Source organism: Podarcis tiliguerta, assembly GCF_965153285.1.
Source record: "Podarcis tiliguerta genome assembly, chromosome: 9".
Classification (NCBI taxonomy): Eukaryota; Metazoa; Chordata; class Lepidosauria; order Squamata; family Lacertidae; genus Podarcis; species Podarcis tiliguerta.
The window spans coordinates 43119923-43144328 of NC_139542.1; the positions used below are offsets into that span (position 1 = coordinate 43119923).

At 40.1% G+C, this 24406-nt stretch overlaps 1 protein-coding gene across 6 annotated transcripts in view; it reads left to right on the plus strand.

Annotated features, from left to right (window-relative positions):
• TLL1 (tolloid like 1) overlaps positions 1–24406 on the plus strand; it is a 125032-nt gene that overhangs the window by 77437 nt on the left and 23189 nt on the right. For 5 of the 6 annotated variants that reach the window (XM_083457197.1, XM_083457199.1, XM_083457196.1 and 2 more), the window contains 7 exons: positions 1350–1455; positions 2825–2949; positions 7541–7656; positions 14055–14157; positions 16693–16809; positions 22101–22246; positions 23496–23691. In XM_083457197.1, coding sequence (XP_083313323.1) covers positions 1350–1455; positions 2825–2949; positions 7541–7656; positions 14055–14157; positions 16693–16809; positions 22101–22246; positions 23496–23691 — 909 coding nt within the window. Of the gene's footprint in view, positions 1–1349; positions 1469–2824; positions 2950–7540; positions 7657–14054; positions 14158–16692; positions 16810–22100; positions 22247–23495; positions 23692–24406 lie in introns of all 6 variants that reach the window. The other variant, XM_083457200.1, reaches the window with a different exon arrangement.

Consider the following 24406-nt stretch of genomic DNA (forward strand, 5'->3'; position numbering starts at 1 on the left):
CCTCAAGCTGCCTCCTTGGCAGTTTACCCTTGTTTGAAGAAGCTGTTGTTGTAGTTAATTGGTTATATTGAAGGTATGTGCCCCTAGGCATCTTTGCAGATGATTTATTTCTCTCTAACACTTGAGTGAGTGAACCACATCTTTAAACCCTCTAAGAAACCATTTGAATGTCCTGGGTGCATAGAGAGAAATGTCTCTATATTTGGAAATGAAGAATAGGAGCAGCCAGTAGAATATGGAAAAGGGTTGGTTGTGAGGAGAAACTATGTGATGGTTGAAATTATGTTCATACATGGTAGTACAAGGCTGCAATGAAGATGATAAAGCCCTTTGAAAATTAAGAATATGCTGTAGATAATAAATAATAATGAGTGTAGGAATGGGTTACAAAATCAGTTCCACATTATGTTAACAGCATCAAAAAACCTTGATTTTTATGTTCCCACAGCAACAGTCAGAGTAGCAAACATGACATTAAGAATATATAATGAATGAGTCAGATAAGGACAGAAAGTAGTCCCAGAATATTTGTCTCCATTTGGCTTTCTTCCTATTCAGCATAGCACGTAGCACAGTAAGATGGGGTTTCATAGGACTGTTAAAAGAATAATTTGATTCATGAGGAAAAATTGATATTTAAGAATGATTGCATTAAGAATGAATCAAAAAGCTGTTGATAGTTGTGCAGAAATGTTTGGCTTCATCAGTATTGATTTTCTCTGACTGAATGACGAATGGCTAGGGTGAACTTGCCAGGTTATGAACAGGTGATACCTGAGAGTCTGACATATAAATGTAATATTTGTCCCTGAGGGCCATAGCATCAAAACCTTAAAAAATACTGTACCACCAGTACTCTGCAATAGTTGTAAGATGTGAAAACTCACCTTTGGATCCCAGTGTTGTGTCAGGAATTGCTCAAGGTTGCCCAGAAACACCATTCAGTACTCCAAACAAATGGATAGAGGAAAAGTTAGGATAGAGGGTAAAACTCCTCTCCTGCCTCCCCTTCTCTCTGCCTAATGTGTCCAGTTATAGAGAGGCTGGATGTGCTTGCAGAAGATACTAAAATGAATGTTATTGGGCCAGAAAAATAAAACATCCTACAAAAGTCCTGAGGTGGTTCCAAAGTGTCAAGATCAGCCCATTCCATCTCAGACCACTTTGGGTTGTCTCGAATTCTGAGGAGGTCTAAATATCTCCAAAGTGGATATATTCACTCATGCATTGTCAGAGGTGAATGCACAGCAGTACTGTATGTAAGTAGAAGGGCTGGGACTTCTGTTTTCTTCTGTTTTTCTCTTTCTTTTTAGGAAAGGCTTACATGAGATCTTGCTTATGAATTATAGGTCAGGAGTACAACTTTTTGAAGATGGAGCCTGGAGAAGTGAATTCTCTGGGGGAGCCATATGATTTTGATAGCATTATGCACTATGCCAGGAACACCTTCTCAAGGTTGGAGTCTCAGGTTATACCTTTTGACTTTTAATTCCATTCTTCTTTGTGTATATATTTTATAGATGTAGTTTTGATTCAGGCAATTGACCAAAGAGGTTTATCATGTTGTAGCTCCTCAAGCTAATAGTTGTGAAAATGGTTCTCTTAGATATGTCTGATTATTTTATAAGTATGTTCTCATAATGATCATTGATAGACTTTTCTTACACTTGTCTTATAGTAATCCCCACTTTAAAAGAAAAAGAAATCAAGAAATCTTCTCCCTTGCTCTCAGAGTTTTCTTGTTCATAGTAGACAATGGGGAACTTCCTGTGCTAGGTTGCTAGATCATAGCCATTACCTTCAATGGGAACAAGTCCTATTTTGTCACTAGGAGGGAGCAAAATAGAATAAGGCTTCTCAGAACACAAGGGGTAAAGGTGCCAAGGTGAAAAAAGGTTATTCCAGGCTACTATCTAAAACATTTTGCCAGTAACAGGAACAATGTGGAATGTTCCCAGCCATTATATATTAGAAATTCTGTTACTCGTGGAGATTAGATCTTTTCTTAATTGTGAGTGACACTAATTTGATCATTTTTAGATTACTGTGATGGAAAATGAAACCTTCAGAAAGCACTCATGGTGCTTGGTAACAGGATGAATCAATCTGACTTTGTTCTTTTATGCATGTCTTTTGAATGTGGTTCCCCCCCCCCCCACATAGACAGGCAGGCTTTTTATGTGTTGATTTCCTCCCATAATAAATTCCACCACAGTTCAAAAGATTGCATCTACCGTTGACTATGATTATAAAAGTAAGAGTTTTCTGATAGACCTATGACCCTTTTCAAAGATTGCATTGACAAATAAATGCTTAGAATAAAGTATGCTAGCATGGTGAACAGCACCTGATCGAAGCAGTCTATAAGCATAATCTACCTTGCATATATTCAAGCAGTTGTGGAAATGATTGGGAACAAGAAAATGATTATGGTTCCTCAAAAGCAAAAGCAGCATTTGAAGCAGATTTCATTGTACTAATTATATGAAAACTAACAGTTTAGTGTGGTATATGTTGCTCTTGATATTAATTTAATTTCATTGCACAATATCAATTGATGTTCGGAATTGTTGACAGTTTGCTAAGGAACAGGGACTTGAGCAGAACAGTTTCCCAAACTGTTGTTGCATGGTTGTCAACAACAAACCAGTTTAATCAAACAAGCCACTCTCGAGTTTTCCATTATGTCTGTTATTTATTTATTATATTTTTTTAGATCTAATTTGGCCAAGAACTTTGGAATATACATAAGCAAAAGTTAGATTTTGATAGCTTAGTTTGATATGAAACCTGATCGGGTTTCTTGTTTTTTTAATTTTTTTAGGGGCATGTTTCTGGACACCATCCTTCCTTCCCGTGATGATAATGGAATCCGACCAGCCATTGGTCAGCGCACGAGATTAAGTAAAGGAGATATTGCACAAGCAAGAAAGCTGTACAGATGTCCAGGTACCACACCATAAAACATATGCCCAATAAAGCATGCTTTCCTGCAGAATTCATGAGCGCTAACGGATAGTTTTGAATAATCTGTTTCTAATCGGTTTCCATTCAGGCAGTTAACGCATATTTGAAAGCTGAGATCGTAAGCATTTTAAAGTGTGGTAGCTCTGGGACATTAGGCACTAAGGTATGAATGGCCTGAATCTGAATTTACTGACTCATATGGCATTTCTGTGCTTGCCTACTGTAGCTGTTCACTTGCTGCATAAGGAAGTGGGGAAAAACATGATTCATTCTCTCAGTTCTTATTTAAGATATTGTACTTTAAGCCTGGAGCTATGTTTAGATGAATGATGGGTTTGTTTAACATATCTCAGCAGCGGAATCCAGATGCCCTGCAAAACAGTTGCACCGAACAGCTCTTTGTGCAGGAATTCTTTATACAATAACCATCATGCTTGGTCTGGACCTCTTGCTGCAGAGAGTCTTGATAGTACCTTGGTCACTTGGTCTGAAACTTTATTTCTTTGGCCACTCTCCCTCTCTTGCAGATCAGTTAACTAGCTCCTAGATCAGGCATAGGCAAACTCGGCCCACCAGCTATTTTGGGACTACAACTCCCATCATCCCTGATCACTGGTCCCGTTAGCTAGGGATAATGGGAGTTGTAGTCCCAAAACATCTGGAGGGCCGAGTTTGCCTATGCCTGTCCTAGATCCATGAAGCCTGAACAGCATCTTCTCACGATCTCCCCTCCTAAAAATGTGATTGGTCACCATTCACCCTTGTCCATGTGTGACTTCTCTTTCCTGCCCACAGCCCTTGCCTCTGCAACACAGAGCATGTGTGATGCTAATCTCTCACACCTGCTAGTTCTTGTCTGCTTCAGAGGAACCAATTAGAGAGGGAAGAAAGAAGATAGGCATCCCCCAGCTTCAGCTATGTATTTTTTTCCCTTCAGGAGCATTTTTTTTTTTTTTGCACCACTCAGTAGTTCTGATAATTATTATAAACAGTTCACAAGGCATATGTGTGATATAAGCATGCCAAAGAAACAACTCATGGTAGAAGAACTGGCATCTAATCAGGCAATACAGGCAATATAAAGCTGTGTTAAACTTCATAAAGTTTCTTAATCTCTCTCTCTCTGTGTATGTCTGTGTCTTTATGTTAAGTAATACGTTATTACTTATTACGTTAAGTAATAAGGTTTTTGTGGCATGAAAAATGCTGCTTAGCTGGAATTGTGAATAAGGCACTGTAACCCCCTTCACTATATTTAAAAAGAAATGTAAATTAAAAAATAGCAAAGGGGCTACAGTGCCTTATTCACGTTTTCTAAGGACTACCTTCAGCATAATGAAACCCATTATTAACGGGTTGTAACATATAATTAAAGTTTGTTAACAGCAAGCCATTTTATAAGCTTACAAATAATGTGTATGTTGCAAATTTTGGCAGTACCAAATGAACTGAAATCCTTCGAATTCTCATGTGTTGGAATTTTAACTAATAACATTAGGAACTACAGACCCACTGTAATGAATTTCACCTTTCAACTAGGACAACCAAAGTGTTGCCTAACCAAAAGCAGAATATGAAATTTGCCAAGGGTAGCATTTAATTTGTGACAATTGGCATCATGGTCTTTTCTGAGCAGGCTATGTTTTAGATCAGTTAGCTACAAATGACAGGGCTTGTGGGGTGATGCAGGTCTTCTTGAATTAATCCAATTAATGCCAATAGGACATTTGCATTGAACACTTGGAATAACTGGAGTGAATGCCCCTTTTTTTTTGACATGGCTTTAAGCTAAAGAAATGAAGGAAATGTAGGCAAAGGGGCAGCTAGTAAAGCCTATAAGAAAAATATTTCCATATGTTAATGGACGCCTGGGTTGGGAAGCTTCCCAGTGCTTTGACAGAAAATCTCAGGCCCTGAAACTTTTCTTTCCCTTCCTGTGCTCCATCAGCTCTGGGGGGCTGGGAGAACCCCAGATCTGTCCCCTGTGGGGGAAGAGGAGAGAGATTGTTCCCTTTGGCAAGCATAAGTGCTTTTGCTGATGGAACAATCTTAATAGTGCTACACGGTATTCCTCCCTCAATATATTAATCTCTGCAGTTTAGTGGAGTTACCAACAATTGTGGTGTTAAAAATAAACTGGTGTGGTCATTTGATGTGGTACTGAATACATTACTTAATATGTGGCTATACTTTGATTAGATGTCACGTGATGTGTGCTTTGTGGAGAGACAGAGAGGAAAAGGTTTTAGGCTAAGCCAGGGCTTGTCTTTATTCCTCAACATATACTTTAAGTCCCGTGTTTTCATGTACTGCCTCATTCAACCTCAAATAAGATTAAGCATTATTGAACATTATTGTCTGTCTTTATACAAAATCTTGTGGGTTTCCCCCCTCCCATATGTTTAAAGATTCTGCAAATCATTTATATTTAATTTGACTTTTGATTACACTTGTAATCTTGCCAGCTGGCAGCTCTTACACTGTCATTTACTGTTGATCTGATGTTCAGACAGACAGATTTCTGTTTGTAGCCAATGGCGATTACAGCATAACTCACAAAAACAAATGAGGCGATCCAAGAGTAAGTTGTCTGTTGATCCAGATATGCAAGTTGTCAAAATTTGAAATAGTTAAGTTCCCCAAATCATTTAGATTTTTTAAAAAATCCCCTTGACAGTCAGCTATGTTTTGGGTCAAAAAAGTAGCCTGTAACTTTTTTGCTCTTAGTGCGTATAAAGCTATCTATAGGAATGGAGTTGTCTACATTAGCCAGCAACCATCTAATTTTGAAATCATCTGACTGATCTTATAGAACATTCTTAAATGAATAGAGGTATCTACAGTCCTCATAAACAAAGACAACCATTAGTTAACCAGTCAGATATACTGCGAGCATAGTTCAAAAAACGAGGCTGAGTAAACACATATCTTACCAGGAGGTGGGGTGAGGAGGTTTATTCACACAGATACCCAGCCCTTTGTGGTCAGATTAATTTTAATATACCAGACAGAGGTCTTAGAATTTTTCATAACTTCAAAGTCCATTTTGGCATCTTCAGCAAACATTACATCTTGGGTTTTTTATGGTCAGAATTGTCCTGAGGTGACATTACAGGGGAAATTGAATAACTTTACACCAAACAGTAGCAACTTTGTACCCAGCTTTCTCTCATCTGCAGGTCTAAACTCACAGTTTTGTTAAGTGTTCTTGCATTAGTCAGAGATTTTTCCAGTGCAGAACCCTGAATTTATGAATGTGTGCTTTTAAGGAAGGGAGATCTAAAAAATTGGGGTCGTCTTATACATGGGTAGTTCTGAGTGGGGATGGGTGATTGGTTGCAACTTCGAGTAGGAGATTGTCTGTGTTTTTTCGGGTGATTGGTGGCTGCAGCAAGGGCTGCGGTTGACTGGCTGTTGTTGTGGCAATTCGGCAGACGATTTTCGGCTTCTGCTATATGTGATATTGACAGTGTTAGCCAGACATGTGAGTGATTTCCCCCCTCCAAAAAAGCTCAACAACTCTGGGCAATCTCCCCCTATTTTCTTAATTTCGAGTCCCCAAAATAGTGGGCATCTTATACACGGGAGCGTGTTATACATGGAAAAATTCAGTAAGTTCTAAGCAGTGTACCAGATGTACAATGTGGAACACTAGGTAGTGCACAAATGTTGTTGTTGTTGTTACCACCACCAATTCAGCCATCACAGATTGCTGCATCATATAACAAAATATGGATAAATGATGATGCTTGTAGTCCTCAATGAGTAGCAGGTGGCATTTTAATGTCCTCAAAATGGATGTGACAGAGTATTTTAGCAAAATCTTATCTTACTCTTACTAATGGCAAGGTAACGAGCTTCAAAGAGCTGTCCTTCAGCCCATGCTACCAAATCAACAGGAGAAACAAGTTGCTGATTTAAAGTTATAAGGATAAATGGCAGATGAGCTGGAGTGAGAAGTGAATGAACTTTAATGGCAGATAAATACTTCAGTTTCTACTGAAATTCACTGGGAAGGGAAAAATTAGTCAGAACCCGGTTCTGCCCTGAAACAGTATGATAGACAGCCAAGTAGGAAATAGAGTAAAAGAATAAGGTATAGCAATAAAATGCCATTGGTGGTTATATTTGCTATGCTTTATTATCAGTATTGTTGGAAGAAATTTATGCACATCTTTTAAAAATAATTTCTAGTTTAATATGAATATATCCTCATCTAACATATAAAATACATGAACAATTCTGGTTAGTGTTCAGCATCATGACAATTGTTCCACTTATTTTTCTGTTGTGTGGAAACATAAGGTTGTTTTTACTATTTACTTGCCTGATGGTCAGCAGTGACATTTAAAGGCATGCTGTAATTTTTTATTTTGATTTAAAGTAAGGGGAAAGGACATGGAAATAATATTTTGGACAGGACAAAGTGTCCTTGTCAGCTTGTTTCAAAAACGTTGCTTTGTATAAAGCATCTCCCGCCTCTGCTGTTAATTATTCACAGTAAAGAAGAAACACAATTTCTTTGCACTTTGTCAGGCAACCCTCAGCTGCTATAATATCTAATTTCTTTCAGCGTGTGGAGAAACACTGCAAGAGTCTACAGGGAACTTCTCATCTCCTGGGTTTCCAAATGGCTACCCTTCGTACACACACTGCATATGGAGAATTTCAGTGACGCCTGGAGAGAAGGTACTTTGCAATTATTCCCAGGGGTTGGCACTTTGTTCAAACCAAACATTTTGCTGTTGTTTGTTCATGTTTCTCCTGATCTTGTGGGGTTTTTATTTTGCTTTTAAGCTTCATATTTATTTATTCACTCATTCATGACATTTGTCTAATGCCCCGTAACATGTTGCTCTCTGGGCAGCTTTCCGTGAAGAAGGATGAAAACAATTTAAAAATGAAAGATAAAACCATGAAACCAAAGGCAATGAAAATGCTGCAAATCCACTCTCTCGCAGCCCAACTCTGCCCAGTCCTAAACAGATACAAGCACAAAGTGAAAATGCTTTGGTTTAAAACTCCGCTGCAACGAGTGTGTGGTTTTAAGAGTGGTTAATGAGACAAAGACTTTGAACTGTACATTAGTCAATTTATTCAACTTGGGCTTTAATTAGGAGTTAAGGTCCATTTTTGTCTGAAGCCCCATCTGAGTGCCTGGTCCTCATCTTCTGGGCTTTCATATTGGGAAAGCCCATCCAAATTGGTTCCTGGGGTGGCTGTTTTAACATCTCATGGGATGAGAGATAACCATGAGGATATTCTGGCTATTCCTTCTATTCAGTGCAACAGGGGCAGGGAATCTTTTTCGGTTTGAGAGCTGCACTCCCTCACAGTTTACCTGCATGACGGCAGTGGGTGGGGCTAGACAGGGGCGGAGGGGGTGCTATGGGGGCGGTCTGACCTGGGTGCCACCACTGAGATGGTGACAAAATGCCAGGCAGCACTCACTGTATTAGGGCCTGCAGCATGCCCGAGTCACGCATCTCTCCTGGGAGTGACACGATGGCTTGGGCGCCTGCAGGTTCTGTACTGGCCCAAATGGTCTGCCTGCTGCCTCCCCCTCAGCTGTAGGGCGGCTGAGTGGGAGGAGACAGGCAGACTCCTCAGAGGTCCCACAGAGTGTCCTGCCCCTGCCCGCCCCACCCCCGGGCACAGGGACCCACGCCGCCCCAGGCACCAAATCGGCTCGTTCTGCCACTGGGCTAGAGGCAAAAGTGCATGGAGCAATGGGTGCAGTTCTTACCTTTGTATAGTAGGCTATATTTTACCAGGAAAAGCCAGAGGTTTCCTTCACATGTGCACTCTGTCCAGGTAAGCGCAAGGATTTATTTCTGTTCAAGGACACATTCCAAGTAAAAAAAGGACTTGAGGGCATGGAGCAGGGTCATAAGGCAATCCTGCAAGTAAACTAGTCCCAAGACCTGATAAGAAATCAGTGCAGATCTCTGAGCTGAAGTGTATGCTGGCAGGGTAGTGTGTCTGTCATCAACTATGCTGCAGCATCCTGCACTAAGTGCAGCTTCGCAAGTGCAATGGAAGGCCCACATAGAGTTGCATTGCAGCAACCCACTCTTGAAGTCATCAATATACAGTATATTGTGTAATTTGTTAAACAGAATAAAATAGCCTACCTGCATATGGTATGTTTGCTTTTAGGATATTTCTTATTAAGGTAATCACAAAACTATTTTATTTTTTAAAAAAATATGTTGTTGGTCCTAAAGATGCAAAACAGCCAACAAAATGCCCAGCAGCCATTGAAAAGCATGACTGTATGACTTGTTTATCACTACTAAACCATAAAACAAATATTTTACGTTCTGCACCATCCACAGCTTTCAAATATTGAGATCCGAGCTCTCACGGAGATGCAAAATACTGCGAGTTAATTTTTCGAAGGTTGTGTTCTTCTCTGTGAAAGTATAGTAATTGCAAAATGGCATAGCTGTTTTCACTGTCATTTTTATATAAATAATTTGCTTTACTTTAAATTTTCTCAGTTTTTCTAAGTACGGTTTTGTTAAAATGCTTATGAATATATATTACGTTTCATTTTCCCTTTCCATAATGTATTGTGGGCTTTCCTGTTCCAGCAGTGAAAATGTGTGATTCATTATTCTGCATGAGACAGCAGTGCTACTACTGAATTTGCTTACGTTACCATTAATTTCTCAGTTGTGCTGACAAATGTTCATTGATTGTTTATCTCTGGAGACTTGCAGCCATCCTGTCCTCTTGAACTGTTGATCTGCCTTGTCTCCAGTTCTTCTTCTGTGTCTGCTGAGTTGCTAAATTGAAGTTAAATGTTTTTTCGTAGACCACAATTAATGTAATGTTGCCATAAGAAAAATAGAACATTTGTAACTGAAGATTTCAGTATATTGTGCCCATTATACTACATCTTCATTTATTTCTCACTTTGGAGTGACCACATTACTTTGCCAGCTTGCCTTATGTCATAAATGTCACAAATAGTGTTTCAGTGAACTTGTCTGACTTTTACAATCTCAGAGGGGCATAATACAATCAGCCTGCAACTTCCACGCATTTAACTTGTACGCATTCAGCTTTACGTGCTTCACATTTTTTTTTTTTAAAGGGGTATGGAAAGGGGATGGGTGTCCAGGAAATAAGACTAACCTACCCACCATTGCACTCAGTGTGTTTTGACTATACTGTGTGCAATTTTGATTTTAGGTGTGATCCCTGGAATGTAAGCCTTGCATTAGTTGTGGGCTTGCTGTAGTTTGAAATAAGTCTTGATATATAACAAATATGGAAGCTATAATGTGTTTCCTTCAGTTGAAGTAATTTAGGCTACTATGTATTGGTGCTTGCATTTAAAGGAAGCAAAGTCAGTATTGCTGATTTAGGAACACCAGAATATAGGTTCTGAAATAATTCGTTCTACATTCAAAGACTGAAGCCTGGCACATAAGCCATCATTGCATATTTCCTGCTTACAATAAAAATAACTATGACTCAGAATTTCTATGGCTTTATGTTCACGAGAGGATTAAACTAACATTTTCCAAGTATATCAGTTTTTAGTGAAAGTGTTATGTCAGCAGCCCAACAGAATGCTCAGCATGCTAAAATCTATTGATTCCAATGGGCTTGAACATGCTTAACTCGCTGTTGGATTGTGGCTGAGGCTGACAATCCTGCTCACAGCTGACTACTTAAATCCTACTTATTTCAGCTTAATAAATGGGCTGAACTGGATTGCAGCCCATTTATTTCCTTCAACATTTGGATTCTAGGCCTAGAGAAAAGGTCTTGGGAGTAAAGCACATGAATCTCAATGGTCTACTCATGAGCAAAACTAGGGGGGGGGAGTTAGGAAACGATGCCCACTGACACAGTTGTAGCCACAGGAACCTAAACTGTTGAGCTTGAGGAACACATTGCTAAAAACATGACCAACAGAAACGTCTCTGTAGCAGGAAACCTGTCTTGTCATCCCTTGGGTGACAAGGGAGTCAAGGAAATGTTAAAAGGAGGATAAGGATATTGCAGAGAAGCTGAATGAAGCAGGGAACTTGATTCCCTCAAACTCCCTCAGCAAGAGGGCAATAATGTAGTAACTGGCTCTCAGGGTAACTTTTCTTCCCTACCGTTTTGTTTAGGTAATTGTTACAAACCCATAATGCATATTTTGTGACCATTTCGAATGTATATAAGCTTATTTCCATTGTTGCAAGGGTTTCCAGTGCAAAATCAAAATGTTTGCAAAAGTTGGATACAATGCTACTTAATTGAGTTCTGTGTGTATATCTGAAGTGCAGTCAGAAACCAGTTAATGATATATTAGGCTCCTTGTCCACATAGCAGTGTTATATTTCCCCGTTACAACTTGAGGAAAGGATAGATTCTCACACAGATACAGAAAACACGCACAGCTGGCAAAGTAGCTGCCGAAGGAGAGTATACAGTTGCAGTATGAAATTGGATTTACTGCACAGTAGCAAATGGTTGTTTTACAGCAAATGCTCAGAATCTGATCTGTCCAGTGTTAAAGCAAAACTGCTCTACCCAAACTACTGGCAAAGCTTATTTGATTGTGCTGCTTTCGGCTGTGGTCAGTTGAAGCAGCAGTTCCTGAATCATTTGTTCGGTTAATGTCGTGTGTTTTCAGAAGTGTTTGCTATTTAAAATTCTCTTCTAATTTGTAATGGGAAGCTTCTATTGCTTCCTAATGTTTCAAGCCTCCCCCACCCGTTTGAAATGATTCAGATTAGATTCATTACATTCAGTTCATCTGGCATCACAAAACATATTTGCCAATCATTGACATATTATTTATCAAAATTTGAACATATGCAAAATAGCTGCTTCTTCTTTTTACCGCACAAGGCATTTCAAAGGTTGTCTTCTGTGCTGCTTGCTGTGTAATTCTTACACCAGATGCTCAATGTAAATTCATTTTTTTCCCATTGGTTAAAGGTGGTAAGTAAGTAGCAGCTGCTGCTACGTCTGCCTATTGAAGTGGCCCGGCATATGCTGTCAGGACATAGTAGGGATGTACCTCTATAAATGAGTACATAGTATGTGAATTCTGTGGTAAAAGTGAAATGTTCTTGTGCCAACTGCTATTTTAGCAGTTCTTGTGTCACTGTCTAAAAATATGTGTTATTAATGGATGCAATCTGTTATGTTCATCATGACTAACAAGATGAAAGATCCAGCTTCTCATTACTGCGGGGGGGGGGGGGCGGTCTTAGTCAAGAAATTAACAGTTCCTTCCTCTGCAGAGATGTCACTGTAGGGACAGTGCAGGATAAGGCTGCCTCGCAGATTGCTATATCCTGCATTTTAGATCACATACTCCATCTGACCCTATAAAGTTTAAGTTTAAGCCCATGGGTCAGATTGTAACTAATGAGATGGTATATTCTGCATCTCTGTAGCCGCTAAAATTGAAGGTTGAATAGATCCGCATGATATCTCTAGTTCCCTGCTCTCCACCTTCACAGATCTAGTACAGAGTCATGCTTAAAGCTTGTATTCCAATATTTAGCAAAAGTTTTAAAATTCAGGAACCTCATTATAAATTTACTGTCATCGTGTCGGCTCCTTCAATAAATTAATTATAGGTTGCACAGGTGAGCTTATAGAGATTCTTGAGCACAGTAAGTGGAACAATAAGGAAATTTTAGACTAGGGCTCACCAACCTTTTTGAACCCGTGGGCAGATTTACAAACTGGAGAAACTGTCTCCACACCATGACCTGGTCTATGCTTCTTTCAAATCTAATTTCAGTGGGAGGAGGGGCAGGGGGACCCCCAGGTTGCTAGCAAAGGTCTCTGAGGCCACATTTGTGCCCACAAGCAACCTCTGTTGTAGGCCCTGGACTCAATGAACTTACCAGGAGAAGGGGATTTCAGATAGCCACGTACTATAATTTCATTTGTGGACACACAATTAGCTTTTCTTTTGAGTCCCACACCCCTGCCTGCTACCACCACTCCCATGCTTTTACAAATGTGTCTACATTATTTATGTATTATTGCTATGGCAAACAAACACACACAAAAACTGTTCACTTTAGGCATAGACAGTTGCACATTTAAAGCTCATTTAAATCATATTGCCATCATGATTACAGAAATAAAAGCGACTGTTTCTGTAGCCCTGATGCTAAACGCATTTACAGGGGGATAAGCACAGTTTCATTGCTGAAAAGGATAATTTATATTTCAATATAACAACAACAACAACAACAACAACAACAACAACAACAATTTTTTATTTATACCCCGCCCATCTGGCTGGGTTTCCCCAGCCACTCTGGGTGGCTTCCAACAGTGGTCTGTTAAACATTAAAAGCTTCCCTAAAGAGGGCTGCCTTCAGATGTCTTCTAAAAATCTGGTAGTTGTTCTTAAGCAAGTTGTTCTTAAACAATAAAACAAGCACCTGAAATCATGCGCATGTCTGTCTGGCATGTTTTTATGTTTTTAAAATATGGAGAAAAATTGCTAAGGTAACCAGGAAGAGCCCCAGTTGGCCCAGGTTCCCCATCACCAACTTCCTTCCTCTCCCTGCTGATCATTTGGGAAGGTATTGGGCTGGGTAGGGGCTGGATTTGAACCCTGAACCCCAACTCTATCTGCACCATTGAGCACAGTTTCATTTAGGTGTTTGTTGATTCAGGCACCAACCCAACACTGACATTATGAGAGGACTGCTCTGGCTATTGTCACCCCAATAATTCATTTACACAGAGAACCCTTGGAAATTAATGTGGATCACTAAAAATTCTTTGTTAGGGAATAGTGAGCTCTTGCTTGATGGGGCAAGGAAGGCACTCCCTGTCTAAATATTTGTGTTTGCTATTCCAAGTCAGGATAGAGTGTCCTCCCCACAGTTTCAGAATCTAGGCCCTAAGGAGCTAAGCCCTTAAATGCTTATTAGATAGAGGGTTATCTTAGTTACATAGAAAATCAGAGGAAATAGTGACACTATTCAGATGTTAACATTTCTGACATTTATGCTCAGCATAGGAATATCTTTATTCTGGTTCAGAGCAGAAACCAAACCACGTGTGTGACATACTGTACTTCTCTCTTTTGCACTTTTCAGATTGTTTTAAACTTCACTACAATGGACCTCTATAAGAGCAGCCTCTGCTGGTATGACTATATTGAAGTAAGAGATGGCTACTGGAAAAAATCACCTCTGCTTGGTATGAAACCTCTGTTGTGATCAATTCTGAATAACTGGGACATAGAAACAGTAGCTAAATAAAAAAATGATCTGGAATTAGCTTATTAGTTCGAAGTATTATCATATGAGGGATGTGGGTGGCGGAGGGATGTGGGTGGTGCTGTGGGTAAAAGCCTCAGTGCCTAGGACTTGCCGATCAAAAGGTCGGCGGTTCGAATCCCCACGGGCGGGGTGCACTCCTGTCGCTCGGTCCCAGCGCCTGCCAACCTAGCAGTTCGAAAGCACCCTTAAGTGCAAGTAGATAAATAGGGACCGCTTACTAGCGGGAAGGTAAACGGCATTCCATGTGCTGCGCTGGCTCGCCAGATGCAGCTTGTCACGCTGGCCACGTGACCCGGAAGTGTCTGCGGCTCCCGGCCTCTAGAGTGAGATGAGCGCACAACCCTAGAGTCTGTCAAGTCTGGCCCGTACGGGCAGGGGTACCTTTACCTTTATTATCATATGATATTTGTAGCACAAGCCATGAGAGAGCTGTGTGCCTTTCGTCATTGCAAATTGTGAGAGAAACATAACTTCCCCCTCAATTATTACCTGCTCTAGGGAGCCCTGTATAATTGGTTCCATTGGCTTGTCATGTGTACATGCTGGTGAGTTTGAGGTAGAAGAAAGGGTTGTATCTCTCTTGCACATTACGGGGTGCACTTTGGGTACACCCAGTAAACATACACTACAGCAAGCAATTCTGTAAAATGTGAAACAGGGAACAGTGAAAAATCCAGAGTGGAAGAGCACTGTCTAAGCAAGCATGGTGGTGAACAACCAGCTTTTGAAACTCCTTCATCATCAGGCAACACTGATGCCCCTGCTGTGTTTTGATTGTTCGCTTCTTGCAGCCGGAAGTCAGTTATAAATAGTTGCAAGGTTTAATTTCCTAGTGAAAAGCTTTAAGTTTAAGCAGATCTGGGTGATAATATATGTGATAGGTGCTGCTCTCCCACCTCCTTATTCACCTGCATTATTTCTACTTCACAAAGATGTTTTGTCAATAGTTTCAGATGTCTCTTCTGGACATTATTGATTGATATGTGTAAACTGCTTCGAGGTCATTTGTGGCAGTAAGTGGTGTACAAAAGATTTAAATACATAAATTTTAGAATTCATACAGGACATTTAAGAAATCATTTATTGCCTTAGGATATCTGACACCCCATGACCCAGGGTAACACATGCACACTCAACATTATTCCATGTCCATAGTAGGGTGTGATCTGTGTGCCCATATAATAAGGAGTTTTCTCTGCTGTCACTACAAAAATTAAAAAGAGGAATAAGACAAGTAGAAGCTGGAGGAGGGACTAAAGGATCAGGAAAGGAAGAAGGAAGAAGCAGAATATTTTTAAAAAGGAAGGAAAAGGTGACTAACATAGTAGACTTAAACAAAAAAAAATTCTTCCTAGTAAGGAAAGAGCTTTTGTACCAAACCCAAATAACAATTGCATTCTCAAAGCACGTTGTAGACTGGAATAAATGTTTGTTATTGCTACTGTTTTCTAGCTAGAGTTCCAGTTTACAGAAGACTTTCAAAAATAAGGGTAACTTTTTGTTAATACTTAATGGGCATAATATATATGTCTATTATTTAGACTGTAAATCCTATCTGTGCATCAAAGGGGCTAACCCTAAGCACAACCGTTACTGAAACCAGGAGGCCAAACTATACATAACGTAACACCCCCCCGTGTTTGTATGTATATTTAATTAAATAATTTTACCCTGCTCATCAGCCATAAAGGCTGAGCTGGCTTAGCAATGGGCATTATGTGTATTTTAATGAACTGAACAGAGTGAAAGATTATGAGTCCTGGGGGCATTGGAAATGTATGTGAGAGCTTAACAGTGCTTAGTTTATTTGCTTTAGTTGCTATTTTGTACATGCTGTTAATATTGTTTTATGGATTATAAATGCCGTATTGATTTGTTAATCATATAATATGACTTTTGCTGTAATTGTGAGGTGTTTTTTATTTTTCAGTTGCTGTTTCATTGGCAGAGTTTTGTAGTTGTTTTATTGGTGATCTGCTTATTATTTTAGGTGATTTATGCTGTATTTGCAGTGTTCTATTAACGCTTTATTATATTATTGTTATTTATTGTTTGTAAGCAGCTTTGATTGAAAACCGGCATAGAAATACAATTAATCAAATAGAATCCATCAGTGGTGGTACTCCACCTTCGGTGCTGTGACTTCTTCCCCACGTCCATGGCTCCTCTGCCCCCCACTCCCTTTCCTTGCATTTGGGCTATGATACTAGAAACAAACTGGGGTGAAACAGGTGGGGAGAGGTTGTGGGGAGGAGGGGAAGCAGCAGTCAGGGTTTAAAATTGTACCCCAACTCCAACTGTACTTTACATATAATTGGGGCAGAAGATCTGTCCAAGGAATCTGCCTCCATCAAGTGTAGTTTGGCCCTGACATTAATTACCGGGACGTTAAATTGCAGGATTTGGCCTGGAGAGGGAGACTTTAAAATGTGTTTTCTTATTGTTCTTTTAGGCAGATTCTGTGGTGACAAACTCCCAGATGTCCTCACCTCCAGTGACAGCAGAATGTGGATAGAGTTCCGTGGCAGCAGTACCTGGGTAGGAAAAGGTTTTTCAGCCACTTACGAAGGTGAGTTGCTCTTGTAATCAAATTGACTAAAGTTTCTTCCTTTGAAACTATATGAGCTTCAAAGTGTTGTAATAATTTAAACTTGATCAAATGAGTGGTTAAATTGGCTGCATGTATCTTCCTGCAACAGGTTTTTAAATCATCATCATCATTATTTTTTTAAACCAAAAGCTACTTTGAGAAGCTGTGAGTTTGAGCAGAGGAATGACAGTGTGTGGGTTCTGCTGAATCCTTGCCCTTCTTAACTGCTTTTCTGCTCTAATTGTCCTTCTGGAATTTTGGGATATTGGCTAGGAACCTAAGATATTTGGTGCAGCAGCCTGCATAGAAACTGCATATGTTTATTTCTATGTATAGTTGCAAATGGAATTTATAGGTCACAGAAGGCAAGTCAACTAATTTCCAAATCACCCCAGATAAACTATTCAGTTGGTTTACATGCCACCCCAGATCACCCCTCAAATTAGTTCCTCTTCTATTAATTTACTCCTAATTTTTAAACATACTTTTCTCCAAAGAAATTCAATTTCCCTTCATTAATACCCATTCAATACTCTGAAATCAATTCTAGGTAAAGTCATATTAAACGATTGTTAATTTGCTTACCCAGAAGAATATTCTACCCAGTCACCCAGTTCCATTTCCCCCGGAATCATCTCCCAAAAACATTTACGACTCTCACAAAAAGATCTGGGACTTGTAACCTAGCAACACCCCTGCTGCAACCGTTTTTCTACCTCCAGGAGAGAAAAATGCAGGAGAGTTAAGCATGCTTTTGTGTGGCATACAATGAATAATGAATGCTTAAGATCTACTTGATCATTTCATATTGGTGTAGTTTTCTAATGTATGTACATAGTCTTTAAGGAAAGGCAAGAACCTCAATATTCTTTTTCTTTAGCTATAGTGGTCTAGGATTCCCAAATTCTGATCCTGAAGTACTGTTAGGTGCTTCTTATCTAGTTGGATAATATGATTGTTCTCTTGCAAAACTCTAATTTATTTTAATATTCTTTATGTGCCCAAACTTCTCAGAAGGCTAGGCTTGTTCTGAACAGTAGTAATGACATTTTTCAATTCTTAATCAACATATAAACTGTGGCAACTGACCAAGTTCTGCATGCTAAGAGACTTCCTTTCCTCTGAGAAGGGAATGTTCCATGCAAAGCACAGATATTTCCCATTGTGGGTGCCAAGCATTTCCCTCTCATAGATGACAAAGGGAAGTCTCGGCATCAGTGGGGTTTTGGTTCAGACACTGAAGCTGCTGGGTCATGTCCTATGGCTCCAATCCAACCTGAAGTTTATACACACTGTGTGTAACAACGGCAAAATTACAATACAAAGTAAAACAGCAGAGACAGATCAGGGTGGACATAAAAGAAATACAACAAATTTGTACCTGAAGGAGCGTCTCCACTCCATCATTCAGCCCAGATGCTGTGGTCCAGCTACAGGGAACCAGGCAGAGGGCCTTCTCAGTAGTCCCACCCGCTCTGTGGAACAGCCTCCCATCAGATGTCAATGAGAAAAATAGCTATGCAACTTTTAGAAGACATTAGCCAAGGCTGCACAGGCCCTGGATGGGCTGGATAAAGGCCAATAATTTAATGCTGAATTCTTACAAGGCAGAGTTTCTGTAGGTTGGTGGTTCCTAGGTCTGGGAATTGATTGTCCTGGATGGAGTTGCAATCCTTTTGAAATAACAGGTTTGAGGCTAGGTTGCTCACTGATCCAACACTGTTGTGGGAGGCCCAAGTAGACTCAGTGGCAAAGAGTGTCTTTTACAGCTTTGGTTGGTTTGCTGGCTGTGGCTGTTCATGAATAAGGAATAGTTATATGGTCTGTCTGAGACTACCCTTGAAGCTGGTTTGGAAGCTGCTGCTAGTGCAGAATGTAGCAGCAAGAATGCTGAGTAGTTCAGCTCCCTGGTATCATATTACACCAATTCCTAAAGAATTGCATTGGCTGCCAATCTGTTACTGAGCCAAATTCAAGGTGGTAGTAGTGATTTACAAAAGAACTTGGGATCTATATATTTGAAGGAGTGCCTCTTCCCATACCATTCCACCTGTGAGCTAAGAACAGCGGCTGAAGCTCTCCTAACTGTTCTGTACCCAAAGGAAATATGTTATTTGGCAGTTAGGAAAAGGGCATATTCTGTAGTGATGTCCCAATTATAAATGCTCTCCTTCTTGAAATTTGATGAGTTTCCGGTACTAATTAATGGGTGCTTTTAGAAGTCTTGTTGTTGTTGTTTAGTCATGTCCGAGTCTTCGTGACCCCATGGACCAGAGCACGCCAGGCACTCCTGTCTTCCACTGCCTTCTGCAGTTTGGTCAAGCTCATGCTGGTAGCTTCGAGAACATTATCAAACCATATCGTCCTCTGTTGTCCCCTTCTCCTTGTGCCCTCAACCTTTCCCAACATCAGGGTCTTTTCCAGGGAGTCTTCTCTTCTCATGAGGTGGCCAAAGTATTGGAGCCTCAGCTTCAGGATGTGTCCTTCCAGTCCTTCCAGGGCTGATTTCCTTCAGAATGGATAGGTTTGATCTTCTTGCAGTCCCTGGGACTCTCAAGAGTCTCCTCCAGCACCATAATTCAAAAGCATCAATTCTTTGGCGATCAGCCTTCTTTATGGTCCAGCTCTCACTTCCATACATCACTAATGGGAAAACCATAGCTTTAACTATATGGACCTTTGTCGGCAAGGTGATGTCTCTGCTTTTTAAGATGCTGTTTAGGTTTGTCATTGCTTTTCTCCCAAGAAGCAGGCGTCTTTTAATTTCGTGGCTGCTGTCACCATCTGCAGTGATCATGGAACCCAAGAAAGTAAAATCTCTCACTGCCTCCATTTCTTCCCCTTCTATTTGCCAGAAGGTGATGGGACCAGTGACCATGATCTTAGTTTTTTTGATGTTGAGCTTCAGACCATATTTTGCGCTCTCCTCTTTCAACCTCATTAAAATGTTCTTTAATTCCTCCTCACTTTCTGCCATCAAGGTTGTGTCATCTGCATATCTGAGGTTGTTGATATTCTGGCAATCTTAATTCCGGTTTGGGATTCATCCAGCCTAGCCTTTCGCATGATGAATTTTCCATTAAGTTAAATAAGCAGGGAGACAATATACAGCCTTGTCATACTCCTTTCCCAATTTTGAACCAATCAGTTCTTCCATATCCAGTTTTAACTGTAGCTTTCTGTCCTACATAGAGATTTCTCAGGAGACAGATGAGGTGATCAGGCACTCCCATTTCTTTAAGAACTTGCCATAGTTTGCTGTGGTCGACACAGTCCAATGCTTTTGCATAGTCAATGAAGCAGAAATAGATTTTTTCTGGAACGCTCTAGCTTTCTCTATAATCCAGTGCATGTTTACAATTTGGTCTCTGGTTCCTCTGCCCTTTTGAAATCCAGCTTGCACTTTGGGGAGTTCTCGGTCCACATACTGCTTAAGCCTGCCTTGTAGAATTTTAAGCATAACCTTGCTAGCATGTGAAATGAGTGCAATTGTGCGGTAGTTGGAGCATTCTTTGGCACTGCCCTTCTTTGGGTTTGGGATGCAGATTGATCTTCTCCAATCGTCTGGCCACTGCTGCGTTTTCCAAACTTGCTGGCATATTGAGTGTAGCACCTTAACAGCATCATCTTTTAAAATTTTAAATAGTTCAGCTGGAATATTATCACTTTCACTGGCCTTGTTATTAGCAGTGCTTTCTAAGGCCCAGTTGACTTCACTCTCCAGGATGTCTGGCTCAAGGTCAGCAACCACACTGCCTGGGGTGTACGAGACATCCATAGCTTTCTGGTATAAATCCTCTGTGTATTCTTGCCACCTCTTCTTGATGTCTTCTGCTTCTGTTAGGTCCTTACCACTTTTGTCCTTTATTATGGTAATCTTTGTACGAAATGTTCCTTTCATATCTCCAATTTTCTTGATCAGATTCCTGGTTTTTCCCATTCTGTTGTTTTCCTCTATTTCTTTCCATTGCTCATTTAAGAAGGCCCTCTTGTCTCTCCTTACTATTTTTTTGGAAATCTGCATTCAATTTCCTGTATCTTTCACTATCTCCCTTGCATTATGCTTGCCTTCTCTCCCCCGCTATTTGTAAGGTCTTAATAGGAGGTTAATTGGCTTGAACAGACTTTGATACTGTTACTGCTATGGACATTGCTGTGTGTGTATGTGTGTGCTTTTTAATTACAAAGCGTGTTCTCCATCACGGAGAGCACGTGTTGCGGTTGGGGATTCCAAGACACCTTGCTGTTTCTGGGCAGATGGTTTGGCCAACTCGTAAGCAGGGGCGGGCTGTTACTGGGGAAAATTAGATGTTGCCATTTAGTGATTGACAGCCCTATTTGTTAAATACAAGGCACGCAGCAACGGACGTCCTCTTTCGCTGCGTGCTTCGGATCACCTGCCCTCCCTTCCCTATTGTTAGGCTGTTTGCTTGACCTTGCTATTGCCTGTCATGGGGTCGTCTGCTTTGGGGCAGGGGCCCGGTAGGAATTTTGCCATTTGGCTGATTAGTGTGTGCCACTTGGTTTTCGCCTACCGCGTAGCAAATTGTCACAACTTGTATGGTTTGCAGTTAGGCGTTGGTCTGGAATTGGTTTCTGGAGGGGTATGGATTCAGCTGTGCCTGCCCCCCAAAATGCTGCTGCTGGTGGAGGGGTATGGATTCGGCTGTGCCTGCCCCTCCAAAATGCTGCTGCTGCTGCTGAAGGGTTTTACCGTTAAAGGAACCCAGGGGCTCCCCCATGCTTTTGTCTGAAACCCCCTGGCAAGGGGCTAGGGCCATGCAAGCCCCTGGGAGCATTCTGGGGAGAGGTGAGGCATGGTTCCCAGTCCCGTCTCTCTCCCCAGGTGACTTACCCTTGCTGACTTCGCGCGCGGGGGGGGGGGGGGTGAATGTCAGAGCTGTCCCTGTGCGGGGTCAGTTAGTGCTACCAATGCCTAAGCAACCACTCACATTGCTCTATTTGAATAAAGTTGTGGCCAAAATTATGCAAAAAATTTAAACAAAAATTAAGTGTCAATTGTGTTTTCCTTTGGGGTGTATTGGGGACCTCGACATGCAACAGCTTACTTATTTACCCCCCAAAATCAGTTTTTGCTGTGGTATTATCTCTTCTTGTTATCAGTTTATTTGCTTAGACCCTTTGGTTTTAATTTATATTATTGTACCTCTCCCAGGCATTGCTAAGCAATGAAGTGTTGGTTAGTTTTTTCAGTATTAATAATAAAAAAATTGAAAATGTGCTCAGCCTGATTCTTATGTATTCTTCAGCAATTTGTGGAGGTGAAATACACAAGAATGAAGGCCAGATCCAGTCTCCTAATTATCCTGATGACTACAGACCAATGAAGGAATGTGTGTGGAAAATAACAGTGTCAGAGAACTACAATGTCGGATTAACCTTTCAGGCATTTGAGGTAAAGCCTTTTAACTGATCTGAGCAAACCATCTGTGGATAAGTGACAGTGACATTTAAGGGAATCCTCATTAAGCCAATGAAGAAACAAAGCATTCTCTCTATATTGTAACCCCTATAGTTAATATTTCCTTTCACTGAGACTTTTCCCATTGCATAAATTTCAAGAAGATTAAAGGGATTTTATGTTATCTGTGGTATTTAAATTGGATTTTTTTTTAAAAAAACTGACAATAGTTTCTTTTGACAAATGACTAATCCTGTTCCACAAGGCTGCATTAGGAATCTATTAAATAATAGGCCTATTATTTCTTTCCTAAATGTATATCTTTTCTTTTTTTTAATTAAACAAATGAATGTTACTATTATTCAGAGATAAATATTAGTGTTCCTACCACCAAATTGTTACAAATTATCCTAGAGCTGTTAATTTTATTTTTGACACTTCTACAGAATACCTCTGTGTGTTATTTGCTGCTATAAGCTATGTACTGCTGAATAAGCCTGTGACTCTAGTTGTGAACTATATATCATGTTTTGGGTCAGGAAAATATTTTTTTATAGAATGATTTGAATACTCTCCTAGGGTTCAATAATAATAATATATATATACACACACAGAGAGAGAGAAACATAAATGTAATGTATTCAAACGGGATTTCATAAGGCTAGTCATTAATACTTTATGCATGGGGTTGAGATTTACAGGTGGTGTATGTGATATTTGCATTCCAGTTTGGAATAACCTTTTTGCATTTTTCTATTATATAAGCTTGATCCGTTATCCTCACAGCAGATGTTTAAAACAATGGGAGCTTAGAGAATGGAAATCTCAAGGGATCAGAGCATAGGCAGCCAACTTCATGACAATAATCTGGCCTGAAAGCTGAGGCCAAAGTTATAACTTTTTCACTGAGCTACCGGAACCCTCCGTGCATAGTTCAGTGGTAGGGTGCCGACTCTTATACCAGTTTAACTCTCGATTTGAACACGTTTCATTTTACAAATTAGCTTCATTTGTAAAATGTGTATTGCTGCAAAACCTCATGTGCTTTTGCATTGGCCAATGCTATACCGCAATCCCTTGGAATTGAAAAAACAATACAAAACCCTACATAATTATCAGGTTTACAGTGAAACTCAATGATATGCTGAACCCCCAAAGTAAGGTTTTAAAAAATGTGTTTTACATTGAGTAGCAGGAAAAGGACCAGCTATAATATCGGTCATGTATTGCTTTGTATTTGCAGATTGAGAGACATGACAACTGTGCCTATGATTACTTAGAAGTCCGAGATGGAACCAGTGAAAGCAGTCCTTTGATTGGCCATTTTTGTGGCTATGATAAACCTGAAGACATCAGATCTACCTCTAATACCCTGTGGATGAAGTTTGTTTCTGATGGAACAGTCAACAAAGCAGGGTTTGCTGCTAACTTTTTTAAAGGTACCAGTTTTGGGAAGTGAGAATCTAGTTGCACTTGACGGTGCAATTCAGAAAAAAATGCCAATTTTCAGTGTGTTAAAATTTAAATATCTTGTTTTACCCACAGGAAACATACAACACTTGTTTTATATGAACTTCACTGTTTGTGTGCTAAATTCAAGGCACTAGTGCTTATTTTTTGGTCTGGAATATCCAAAGCAGTAGCACTTTTGTCTGTATTTAGCTTCCCATTCTTTCATTGTTTGGTGGTCTTAGCATCTGTAAGACCGAGAGCCACTGCTGAGTGCCAATGAGCCTTTATAGTGGTGGCTTTTGAACTTGCTTCCCAGTGCTGTGCAGCGGATCTGAGAACTTGTCACTTTTCGAAGTATAGGCTTTTACAGAGGCTTTTAATGCTTCATCTTGTTTAATGCCGGCTTTTAATTTTATCCAGTCACTCTGCAGCTTTATTGTATCTTTATTCTATTTGTGATGATGCATTAAGAACCTTTTGATGAGAAGGGGCTAAGTTTTGTTCCCGAAAATAGAAAATAACATCTCTACAGACCTTGATAATCAAAATTTTATCTTGCTTAATGTGTGCCCTCTCATATAGCCATCCATTCTCTCTACATATATAAACATGATCAAACCACAGAGGTATACATTTTACACATTTATTCAATATCAACTGTTTTTTCTTTCTTTTATGAATATAATGCAACACATAAAGCAT